At 45.2% G+C, this 11,843-nt stretch overlaps 1 protein-coding gene across 2 annotated transcripts in view; it reads left to right on the top strand.

The window, feature by feature from the left end:
- The first annotated feature begins 2,790 nt into the window (after nucleotides 1-2,790).
- The window catches only part of slc24a4b (solute carrier family 24 member 4b), a 53,695-nt gene continuing 44,642 nt past the window's right edge, over nucleotides 2,791-11,843 (top strand). The window contains exons 1-3 of one of the 2 annotated variants that reach the window (XM_048250645.1): nucleotides 2,791-3,114; nucleotides 3,303-3,682; nucleotides 9,531-9,653. In XM_048250645.1, coding sequence (XP_048106602.1) covers nucleotides 3,523-3,682; nucleotides 9,531-9,653 — 283 coding nt within the window. In that variant the 5' untranslated portion in view covers nucleotides 2,791-3,114; nucleotides 3,303-3,522. Of the gene's footprint in view, nucleotides 3,683-9,530; nucleotides 9,654-11,843 lie in introns of both variants that reach the window. The other variant, XM_048250644.1, reaches the window with a different exon arrangement.

Here is an 11,843-nt window from a genome sequence, read left to right as displayed (position 1 = left end):
ACAAAATCACGCCATTAATTTAGCGAATGTGGACTAGACACACCTTAAATGTCTTTAAACTTTGCGCCTCCAAATGTTTCAGATTACCATGAGAGGGCCCTCTGTGTTTGGGTAGGAGCAAAATGGAAAAGCTGCTATGCTACAGGAATTCAGAGATCTCTTTTTACAGATTGCTGTCAGTGCATTCCCTCCAATATATTGTATTGGTGTATGTTCATATTTGGTAGCAAAAGACGCATATTTAGTTTATTATTGCGCTTCTCCACTGTAGGGGAGCCCCAAGAGCAAATCTTGTTTAGTGCTGCTTTAAACAAAATATTATGGCGATGTATGTGAAGTATTCTGATGCAAATTAATTCATGCTCAAGCAACAGCAAAGATTCCATATCAAAGGAGAATACCCTTTTGCCCAAGGTGAAGGGAGCTATTGAGCTTGGTTGTTACAGATAAAGAATTCAGCCATGTTTGAAGAAGTACCTTTTGAAGTAAATTTTCCATGCGTAATGCATTTTTATCAATGACATTTTTTCGACTGATCTATTGTGATCTTGAAAGTGTGCATTCGTTGTACCATATCTCTGTATGTACCCTGTAGGCAGCCATCCTCTATGTGCGTGTCTCGCAGATGGTATCTCAGTGTGGACAAACGCCTGTTCCAAAACAAATGACACTGACCTCTCTAATGGTGATTGCTAATGAAAGGTAATATAAAAATATGACCTCATGACGTGGCATGTGACATTTTAAACCAGTCTGGGCCAAAAACCTAATGGAAAAGGTGGGGGCTGTTGTGCGTGTGTGTGCGTGATTGGTGGCAAACTGTAATAAGTCATAAAAGTTGATAGATAATGGCCACCTGTCGAGGGGTTAAAATCTGCAGCACCAGCCAGCAGCCCTGCCAGTGTTTGGCATTTATCGCATCTCCTCTCCAAAGCTGAGAACACCAGTCTGGAGAAATTGTCCTCAGGCTCTGCAGCTGTGGTGGCAAAAGGGGAAAAATATGAAAATGCAGGCAGCTTACCAGAGCTGGTAAACAAATATTTTTATTTGGATGTTGACTATTTGATTATTTTACATCTTTCATGTACCAGAAGTGCACACCAGGCACCATCTGTGTCACACACTGTGTTTTGTTAACGAGAGGAAAAATTCTTCATGGAAAGCTGAGCAATGTTGTCAGAGAATCTCTACTTATTCTTTATGTGGGGATGGTCTTGGGATTGCTCTTCACTGGAACACTGTGAAACTTCGCACCCACCAGGAAAACTTAAATCTGTATGATGTAATAAAGGTAGAAAGACGCATAGTCCCCTTGGTGCACAGCCTCAATATTTGACATTAAATACATCAGATCAGAAGTTTAAAGTAGACTTCTTAAATCACTTGAATATAAACACAGACAGTTAAAAGTATTGCCTGAGGGTGTTGGATGTATGTCTCTCTCAGGTGTGTAGATGACTCCCTCTCTACGATCTGGGCTCAGAGCATTTCTTTTTTCATTGCAGTTGGTTATGGTGCAATCCTGCATGGCCACTTTGTGCCAGAGCTGCCAAGCACTTCATGGCTTCATAATGGCACTCATTCTCAGCCTGGCACCCACACATATTATCCCCAGGGAGATGCCAGCGGGCGCTCTGTAAGTGTGTTGGTGTGTGTGTGTGTGTGTGTGCGCGCGCCTCATGTGTGATGTGATGTGTGTAGAGGGCAGTCTTCTGATGACTGCACTCAGGTCCAGTCGGAAGTCAAGGTGATATTTCTCCAGCCCTTGTCTGCACTTTACACCTGCACGTGTGAAAACTGATCCAGAGACAGAGACGCTGTCACAAGGTTGCAGGTGGAGGAACTTATTAGCTCTGTCATGCACAGCACATTGGTCACCCTGTGACCTGCTCCCTCATACATACACAGACAGACCAGTTAATCTCCCAGAGGCATGTATGACATATTACCGACCTGGCAAAATGTAGCTGTCACCAAGCTTTGCATCACAAAAACTCAGATGTGACTGATGATGCCTAGAAATAAGCAGCCTTTGTGTGGTGAACAACGACACTTCAACATAGAACCACAAGCCTCCAGAGTAGATTCAAAATACATCAGGCCAATACACTCTTGAACACTCACATGTCTCAAGCACCATAGTACAGTCAGAAATGACAGTTATAGATCTTAAGTTGTTAAATTGGACTTGGGCTGAGACAAGAGCCAGGCTCTTTCTCAATTGATGCTCTCTCACTAATAATGGATGGTTTAGTTCAGTTATTTCCCTAACCAGGGGTGAAGAGTGATGGACATTATGAGGCAATGTAGTGGATGGCTATGTTCTCCTCAAACACATTTCCACTGTTTTTAGCTAGGCAATGGGCATGATTATCATACATATCCAGCAACCATGCTGGTTATCCCGAAAATCCACCTTTGAACAAACTTTCTATTTCTACTTTCTCATCAGAAGATTACATCGCCGCTATAGAAAACCAGGTCTAAACAACATCAGGTTGTTTTCAGTTTTCCATATTTTGAGTATATGTCCCGACAGAGTTTCTTAAAACCACTGACGCAGAGGGGATGTTAAAAGTGCGCCACACTTTCCTCCCTTCTTCAGAGCAGGCCACTTGGTGTGATTCAGTTCACCAAACCAGAACACCGCAACTTTTTTCGCCATGATCGATGCTAACTATCGTGTCAAGGTAGACCTCCTGTCGTTTCAATTGTAAGAAAACTGGACAAAAATTATCTGATGTTATTGCTGCAAAATATCACGTGTCTGCGCATGGCACCCACGAAAAAGTTGCAGTTGGTGTAGGAGAGAGAGCGAGGAAGGTTTGTCTTGCCCTAACAGTACATATGCGCTGTGGACAATTCCCTCGTCAGACAAGCCTGATTATTTCTTTAGAGGGGCGGGGAAGTCAACCATTGCAGACTGGTGTCATGACGAAGAGCACTACCCCATCCTAACAATTAACCTTGATGAGATAAGATTACTTTCAATTATCGCAGCCGGGCACGTGTACAGAGCCGCGCGCGCTCTCTCCGAGGATTTTGGACTAAATGAAATGATTAGGAGACAATAAGTGCCCACAGACGATTTTACTTCGTTTCGGTTCCAGATCGGTGAGCAGCCGTTTTGCCGAAGAAAGCCATGGGAACTTAATACAGTAGAGGGAATTAGAGGGTGAATTTTGGGATTTGCGACAGAAATGCCGAACTGACTAAAGAATCGGACTCGTCTTCTGTAATTTCTTTTTTATATAGGGAGCTACACTGTTTTTTCTCTCACGTTATCTTTTTTTGCACGACAGCAGCTGAACGGCAGTGTCTGGACAGCACATGCCAACCGTCCGCTCTGCTTCCTCGCATCTGCACCCCGGTCACTCGAGATGATCACGGAGTCCCGAGCCTGAGCGGTGTGGAGCGGCGAGAACGGACAATTCCATCGGTCGTTTCTCCTCGTCCGCAACGCGAGCGACGGACGAGCAGCCTAACAACAAGAAAAGTCATCGCCGGCGCCCCGTTGGAAACATGGATCAGGACGAGGAGACCATGGAGGTGTCGAAAAAATCCGTAATCGCGAAGATTTTCAAAGTTCGCAAGCGGCGGGAGATGCTTTTCGTACAAGTGTGTTTTATCTGCAGTGTCCTCTTCATGGCGTGGTGCATGTCAGCACTCCTGACGAAGGCAGGTGAGTGTCGGGGAGGTGAGGATGGAGAGGGGGGGCTGCACGGAGCGGAGCAGCTGAGAATTCTGCAGTGCAATGTCTGAAGATAAACACCTCATGCACTGGTAGTGGTGCCCGCTGTCATATATGTAGGCTATAATTTCTTAGCACACGCTGGGTGTTTCAAGGGCATGTGACCTCACGTTTACCCAGTCTAATATTGCTGCTAAATCATTTATTTGACAGTATCCTCCCAAATGCCCATATAGCCAACTGAAGTCCATAATGGCGATAATGACGTTAACGCGATCTTATATTATTTCATATTTAGTTGGTCAATCTACATTCAGTGTGAAGAATGTCATAATATACACTTAAGATTTTGTTTAAAATTAGGCCTACTATACGTTACTATATGCTGATGCGACGCCGTTTGTTGTCGCTACGCTCACGGCAAACTCATGCGAGTCCAACGAGATGGCCTTGACTCGCGTGATATAGGTCAACGCAAACCGTTTTCCGTCCAGTGTAGCTCGCGCATAATGTGTGTCTGTCCGAGTGCCGCAGTGTGCGAGACTGCACAACGCCGAATCTTTTTTCCATTCACCGAAACGCGGTCTGTGTTTCCTGCGTGTCTGGATCTGGGATTGGAACATTTGAAGTTAAGTCATTATTTCCCGCATTGCACGCTATCCGTCACGAGCTCATCGTAACGTATCATGACAAGTGGGGTGAGATGCATAGTGCGCAGGGTCAACAAGAGGGATCCACTAAACCAGCACCCGGCGATCCAGGCATTAACGTGTCTCGCCCAGGGCTGCACGCAGGGATCACCTCCCGTGCCAGGCACCTGGAGATGGCATTCACCCACGTCGCTGTCACTGTTACAGTCTACATAAAGATGATGCAATTCAGTTTGTTCATGATTAAATCAGAAAATATTTGACGTTTCATCTACTGTCATGGACCACGGTCAACTGCGTCTTTTATAGTATAGTCAAGTCCGCTGTCGTGAACACATGCGTCCCCTAACCGTTTGTAAACATTTAAATGTGCTCTTCACGCATGTGTTGACATGACTCAATAACAAGCAAATGGCCCGATTGAACTTCCCAGAGGATATGACATTGGAATTAAGCATGTTGAGGTAATGTCAGTCGTCTTTCCTTCCCTCTCCCTACCTCCCTCCCTCTTTCCCTCTTCCCCAGAACAGTCTCTCACTAAATGTTACTCTTTAGCAAGAGGTGTGTGATGTCCAAAACATATAAGGATGTTCTGATATTCTGCACACAAGGTTTATAACCTGCTAAGATGACTGAGGGCATAGTGATCAGCAGTAAGCTGTTAGTCCACCAGTTAATCCAAAAAATGAAGGCATCAGCTTGTTCTTAACTATGTTGCGCGTTGAGCTATTTCTGTGTGGTTCTACTCCGGTGGGATATATGGCCAAACGGTTCAGTTGCTCTTTACAGAGATGTACACTCAAGTCCCCGCCACCCCGACACACACACACACACACACACACACACACCCACACCCATGCCCCCCATGCCCCCCAACTGTCTCTCACACATGTTCAGAGACACATGTGCACACATTAATGCATGCATAAACACAGACACAGCCATTTTTTCATACAATCGCTCTTAGAAGCCCATGCACTCACACATTATGTGATTTGTCACACTGTTTACAGTACACAAACATATTCTAACACATACTCTGACTCCGTGCTCTCAATCAACCCTCCCCATCCCACCCAGCTGTATAACATTCCCTCAGCACATATGGAAAGACAATGCAGACGGCTGCATCTGTGATCTTTTAATTACATTAAGAACCATCCAGAGGCTTAAAAGATTATTCGGGAATGATATCGTTGGGAGAGAGTTGTAAATCTCTTATCTACAAAGAGCAACTTCGGGGAAGAGAAGGTGTGTGTGAGAGAGAATGAGAGTGTCAGTGAAAAAGAGAGCTTTGAGCTTTTGTTGTTTGTAATGGCCCATCTTTTATGCAATCAAGCTTGTGCATCCTGCTCTGTGATTTGGTGAAGTGTGTGTGGAGTTTAAGGGGTCCAGTTACTTGCCCAACAAGTGTGTCTGAGTGTCAAGACTGAAGAGGAATTCAGAACTGATGGTTCTGATGTGGGTTTGGGGCAGGGGGGGGGGGGTGTGGGGGTCTTGGTGGTGCAGAAAGTATTGATGAGCATCTGGTCAAAGGCAAAGACACAATGCATCCTCCCCATACGCACGCACGCACCCACACATGCACACACACACACACACATGCACACACACACACACACATGCACACACACACACACATGCACACACACACACACACACGTACACGTACGCACACATGCACCGCCTTCCCCTCCTCCCCAATCCACTCCTCCTCCGCCCACCCACATGCACATGCACACACACACACACACACACACACACACACACACACACACACACACACACACACACACACACACACACACACAGTGTCATTATCAGTCACCCTCCCCATCCATCCCTGTTGTCTTATTAGCAAGGAGAGTAGGTGCGCAGAAGGAATCTCATTTGCTGCCTTCAGTCCTGTCTCTCGGTCCTCCACTGTGTGTGTGTGTGTGTGTGTGTGTGAGAGGGGTGGGCGTGGGGGGTGTCGAGAACAGGTGGAGCAGAACAAAGCATATGCTTCAGTTGAATTATTTGGATTGTGAGCCTAGAACTGCATTTGGATTGGCGTGGGGCATCTAAGGCCATGTTAGCCAAACACAGAGGCCAGAGCGGACTACCGGACAGGGTGGGTCAATAATGGCTGTGGCTGATTGTGGCTAGCTTGCAACAGCTGGCTGCAGTGTTTGCACCCTGTAATTTCATCCGAGGCTGGCGGTCTCATTCAGGTGCACTTTACCCAGTTGGAAATCCTCTGCCATCTGTGGTCACCCAGGTAACGGTCGACTCTAGAACAGCTTCGCTCCTCTGCCTCGATAAATATAGTCCATCTGTGTGTGTGCTAGATTATGCTTCTACTTACCTCCATGTACAACGCACCATACAGGTGGCTGTTGGGGAGTAGAGGGCAACTATGTTGTGGACTAGGGCACTCGTGGCATGTTTATTTACATGCCCTTGGCAAATGGCAGCCTGGCTTTTCAGTGAGTGCAACTCAGCGCTACACTTTCAGCACGCCTTGCCTGACACTCTTGTGGAGTGTTATTGCTTGAAACTCAAGCCATGATCATCACCAGACTAGTACCTCTCTCCATCCCTGCTGTCTGCCACCCCTTGAGAGGGCAATTGAGTTTTCAAACATGGGTCTGTCAAAGCCTGGCTCCTGGAGGTCTGACCGATCACAGGCTCCATATACAGCCCCTGATGGATGGAGGCCACCTGGGCACATCCTGACCCAGACCGTGAGCACCATTAGATGCCTGTAGACACACTCTGCAGGAGGGTGGGAATTTGTGTGTGTGTGTGTCTTCAGGAGCAGGTGTTGGCACCCCTGTTGTTTGACTGTCATGTTGACCTGTCGAGGTAGGGGCCTGGCAGTCTACAGCAGTGGACAAGAGGACCGTGTATTTCTGGCCCTATGATGCTGGATCAAGGGGCCGTGAACCCGACACCTGTTCTCTCGTGTGTGTGTGTGTGTGTGTGTGCGTGCGTGCGTGTGGATAGGGGAATTTGGGAGTTAGGTGAGAGATGAAATGGAATTTGTGTTGTATTCTATGATAGATTAATGTACATCAGATTAATTTAACAAGTCAAGACAACTGTAAACGTTATTAGTCCACTTTCATTCAGATGTTGATATTGATGATTGTTATTTTACGGCCATTCTAGATGGGTTTTTAGGTGATTTTCATAAAAATATTCTTTTGTCGCAGATTTACAGTATTTACCAAAAAGAATGTTCAAGGAGGTGAGTCGTCCGTTTTTATTTCTGTAAGTGATTCCAAATGTTGTCTGCTCAGGTCTTTCTTTACAGAAAGTGTTATCCACAGACAGTGGTATGATGAACCTGGGTTTCTGCTAGATTTGATGGGGTTGGATAGGGCGTCCATAATTCCTTGTCCGGTTTGTGATGAGATTGGCATAAATAGCTCCTCCCGCTGACAGGGCGATGTCTTGTTTGGCAAATTGCTTAACCAGAGAGATGTTGCTGATAATACACTCATGATTGTAGTGGTGGTCGTAGTTTTACAACCACAGCACAGGCTGTCATTAGCCTGTATCTTACATTGGTTTGTCAGGACTGTGTGTGTGTGTGCATGTGCGCGTGGGTGGGGACCCCAGTTTCCCCATTTCAACTCATGGACCATTGAAATTAAATGCTCATTTAAATGGATTTTTCATTTGCCCCCTATCCTGATTGCATCCCTAACCCCCACACACACACACACATCCACGTCTTGATGTGAAGACACAGCTTTTCCCCGATATTAGCCTTTACTACAGCCGCTTCTTGTGCATGCTTAATTTATCACACCATTACCAGCACGACGCCATTCTCCTCTGTTGCCAGTGACATTCTCAGAGAGGCATGGGCCCCAAGGCCTCCATTAAACTCGGCACACAGTGACCGTTTAATCTTCTATCCTCGTCCAGTTATAAATAAATAAATAAATAAATAAATAAATAAATAAATAAATAAACAAACAAACAGAACAAGTCTCAAATCGGAGCGGTCAGCAGACAGGCCCGTGGCCGTACCAGCAGCAGAGTTTCTACACTCATTAAAAAGCTGCTATTTTGGACGGCACTAAAATTGCCGTTTTGCTTTAACAAAAAGCAGGAACAAATTAGCAGGAACAAATTAGCAAGAAAGGGGGGGTGGGGGGGGGAGTCTGGAGAGGGTTTTTTTCCCACCCGTGACCCCAACTGAACAGATGAGATTGAACCTGGACGTTTTTTGTTTTTTGGTGGTGGTGCCTAAGTCGTGGCAATGGGCACCCGCTCCCTACCCCACAGAGGGTCCAAGGGTTTGGAGTGAGTTGGCAGTGAATGAGGTTACAATCGTTGAAAAGCCCCAAATGACTAATCCCATAGAACTAGGGGATGATGAGTTTATGAAGCACGGGTAGTGTCCGTGTTGAATGTCAGTCACACTCTTGTTGTTTACTCACAGAATTCTATACTAGTCTAAATGAGAAACTATATCTAATCACACTTAACACTGATTTATTATTTACTTCAGAACTGCAGTAACTGGCTGCATACCAGAAAATCACACAAACATTTAGTCCAGATATATTTTACTGCAGATTATGGTTGTAGATCATCAATTAAGAATGTTCTAACCAAGTTGGACATTTGCAAATGCTAAAGGCAATTGTGTCAAAGGTCATTAGATGGCTCTATGAGTAATGCTTCTTCCCCTTTTTTTGGGGGCATAGTTTGCTGCTGTTGGGATCCTTTGGGTTGGAGGTGAACTGCAAGTTCAGCTCCCTGGTAGAGCCTGGGGGAAAACCCTGTTTTTTTTTCTTCTTTTCTTTTCTTTCTTTGGAGGAATTGTGTCTTACACTTAACCCATGAATCCCCGATTTTCAGTACGATCAGACTAATAGAATGGTATTAGTGCTAAGACCGCTTGCCACGTGAAACCTCCATTTTGTGGAGGTTCTCATCTGTGTAGACTGTGTTCATGGGCTAATCCTCATTGTCACAGGTCAAAGGACTGTCATCAACCAACATCATGGTTTAATGACTGAAACGGGCACCAGTTTGTTCCTGTTGACATCATGGGTTAATGACTAAGGAAGCTGTTTTTAAGATCTCATGTCTTGGTCCTTTTCCTTGTTGATCATAAGACTTCTGTTTTTTTTTTTTTATATTTGCGTTTGCTGAAGTGAACTTTCCTGTTCCTCTGTCTGTCGCAGGTCATGGGATGCTGGTGGATGGCGGACATGAGGTGCATCACCACGACAACTACTGGGGAAGGAGACTCATGGCCTCTTTTCCTGACGGCAATGAGACGGAGGAGAAGAACTGCACTGAGCCTGGTAAGGGGAGGGGTGGGGATGGAGGGATGCACAGATGAGCGGATCGATTAATAGAGAGAGGAGAGAGTGGGCTCTATCTCTTTCTAGACATGTTGAGGAGTACGGTCACAAATATATTATTAGAATGTTCATGAACCGAGAGTTCCGCACTATGATGCAACAATTGCCCTCAGAGATTTTCCCCATAGATTGTATAAAGAACACTGAAACTGTAGATCGTTCGTGTAGAATTCTAGAAGGAACCAATAAAATAATTCACTCATCAGACTAGACATGTAGAGAAACAGGTAGCCTATTGCTGGTAGTCTTACAGTCAAACTACTACAATCAAATATTGTAGATGCAGATCCAGAATCTGTTGTAGAACTGCTCCAGATGTCCTACAAGGCTCCAGTTCACATAACATAGTTGTTTTCTAAATATTCAGAAGGAGAATCTCAGTCCAGGCCAATAGAGTACCGAAGCCATGACGTAGTGTTGCCAAGGCAGCAATTTCACTGGATTTCAACGTTTCTAAGATGTTAGTATATTTTTTTACACTGTAGGAATCACATACTACAACATATATTCATACCAACACGATCAAATTCGTGACTACAGAGTTTTATTTTAGCATGGGTTTCCTCCGTAAAAGAGATCTGCATGTAACTTCACAGCATGCAGTTAAAATCCTTAAATACACGGACGTATTTTGGCTTTATTTTTTAAGCAAAAAACCTCACTCTTAACAGCCGCCAGTCTTTGAGAAGACGTGAAATATCCACTGAAATGTTGTTTCTTTATATTACACCTGCCAGGGAATCCGTGTTATGTGGGTAAGCTACTGCCCAGCAGGTAAAGCACGTTTAAATGGCTATAGCCTACATTTAAAACAATTTATTAGCTAGAAATGATGCCACATGTCTACATTCAATGCTATTTATGCCACTTCGAAAGTTTGTTTAGATCCAGTGATTCTGCCGTCATGGAAACGCTACGTCAGACTTTGGTACTCTATTGGACAAAAATAACCCTTGTGCAGTAAACGGTGTGTTTGGGGAAACCACCACTATTTCTCCATGGAGAGCATGTTGATGACTGCAATTCGAGCCAGTTTAATGCCAAACTGTGCAGTCCAGTACTGTAGCCCTTCCTCATTGCACCAATGGATGATGAAGGCTGCCCTTACCAAAGTGTTTTCTGCTGACTGCTTCCTGGTTATTATCGGACATGTCCAGTAGATTTAGCCTGCCTCTAGTGCATCGATACACTTCTTCCTCGGCCATCTTTTTTGAGTGTAATGGATAGCTTTACGCATAGTCAGTCACCACAGTTCCTCTGAAGGATGTGCCCCATTAATTCTGAGATGCACGGCGTTCCCTTTGTGTTCCTCTTGGTGTTATTGATTGACTGTGCTGCGGCGGCTCTGACTGCGACAGCTTCGCTAAGCCCTGACGGCTGTCGCGATGTGACAAGTGTCTTTTGAGCTTCGACACATGTTCTGGGATACCTTCGCAGATCGTTGTGAGAGAGTTGGCACTATACATGTATTTGAATGCTGAGTAGGTTTTTAAACATTCCAAATTAATCCAATGAGTGAAGATCGAGCAGCGGATTCTCCGATTCAAATGAAAAGCACGTAGTGAGGGGTGCTTTTGTGAAGCCGAACAAGCTTTTATTACAATCGCTGTCGCAATTCGGTGTACACATTTTGACCAGCTATTTCATGTTTCCAGATGTTGCACTTCCATGACAAAATGGCAGAGTAACACTTGGCCCCAAGACATGACTGCATCATATCCACCTACAGTAGAGTCTTATTATTGCATTACTGGGTTGGGCGTGCCACTGTCATTGATGATCACAAACTAAGGACAAAAAGCTTGGGGTGTGTGCACGCGCTTGCCTGCGTGCATGCGTGGGTGGCTGTGATCAAAGCGGTGGGGGTTTCCTCCTGACACAAAGTTTGTGTCAGGTGATGAGGGGGAATGCACTGGCGAGGTGGCAGTGTCTGTTTCCATGACTAATTCACCATGCCGGAGATGCAGACCAGACGCTTTAAGATGAGAGTGAAGTGTGTGTGTGTGTTGGGTTTGGGGGTAAGATCCTTTTAACATAGTTTTGAAAAGCATTTGGTGGTTATACCAGAGAAAGTTTCCTGCAGAGTGTGTGTGTGTGTGTGTGTGCACAAGAGAGGGAGGGGAGTATGTG

This window comes from Alosa alosa, chromosome 8 (genome assembly GCF_017589495.1).
Source record: "Alosa alosa isolate M-15738 ecotype Scorff River chromosome 8, AALO_Geno_1.1, whole genome shotgun sequence".
Classification (NCBI taxonomy): domain Eukaryota; kingdom Metazoa; phylum Chordata; class Actinopteri; order Clupeiformes; family Clupeidae; genus Alosa; species Alosa alosa.
This window is presented reverse-complemented; position numbering and strand designations above follow the sequence as displayed.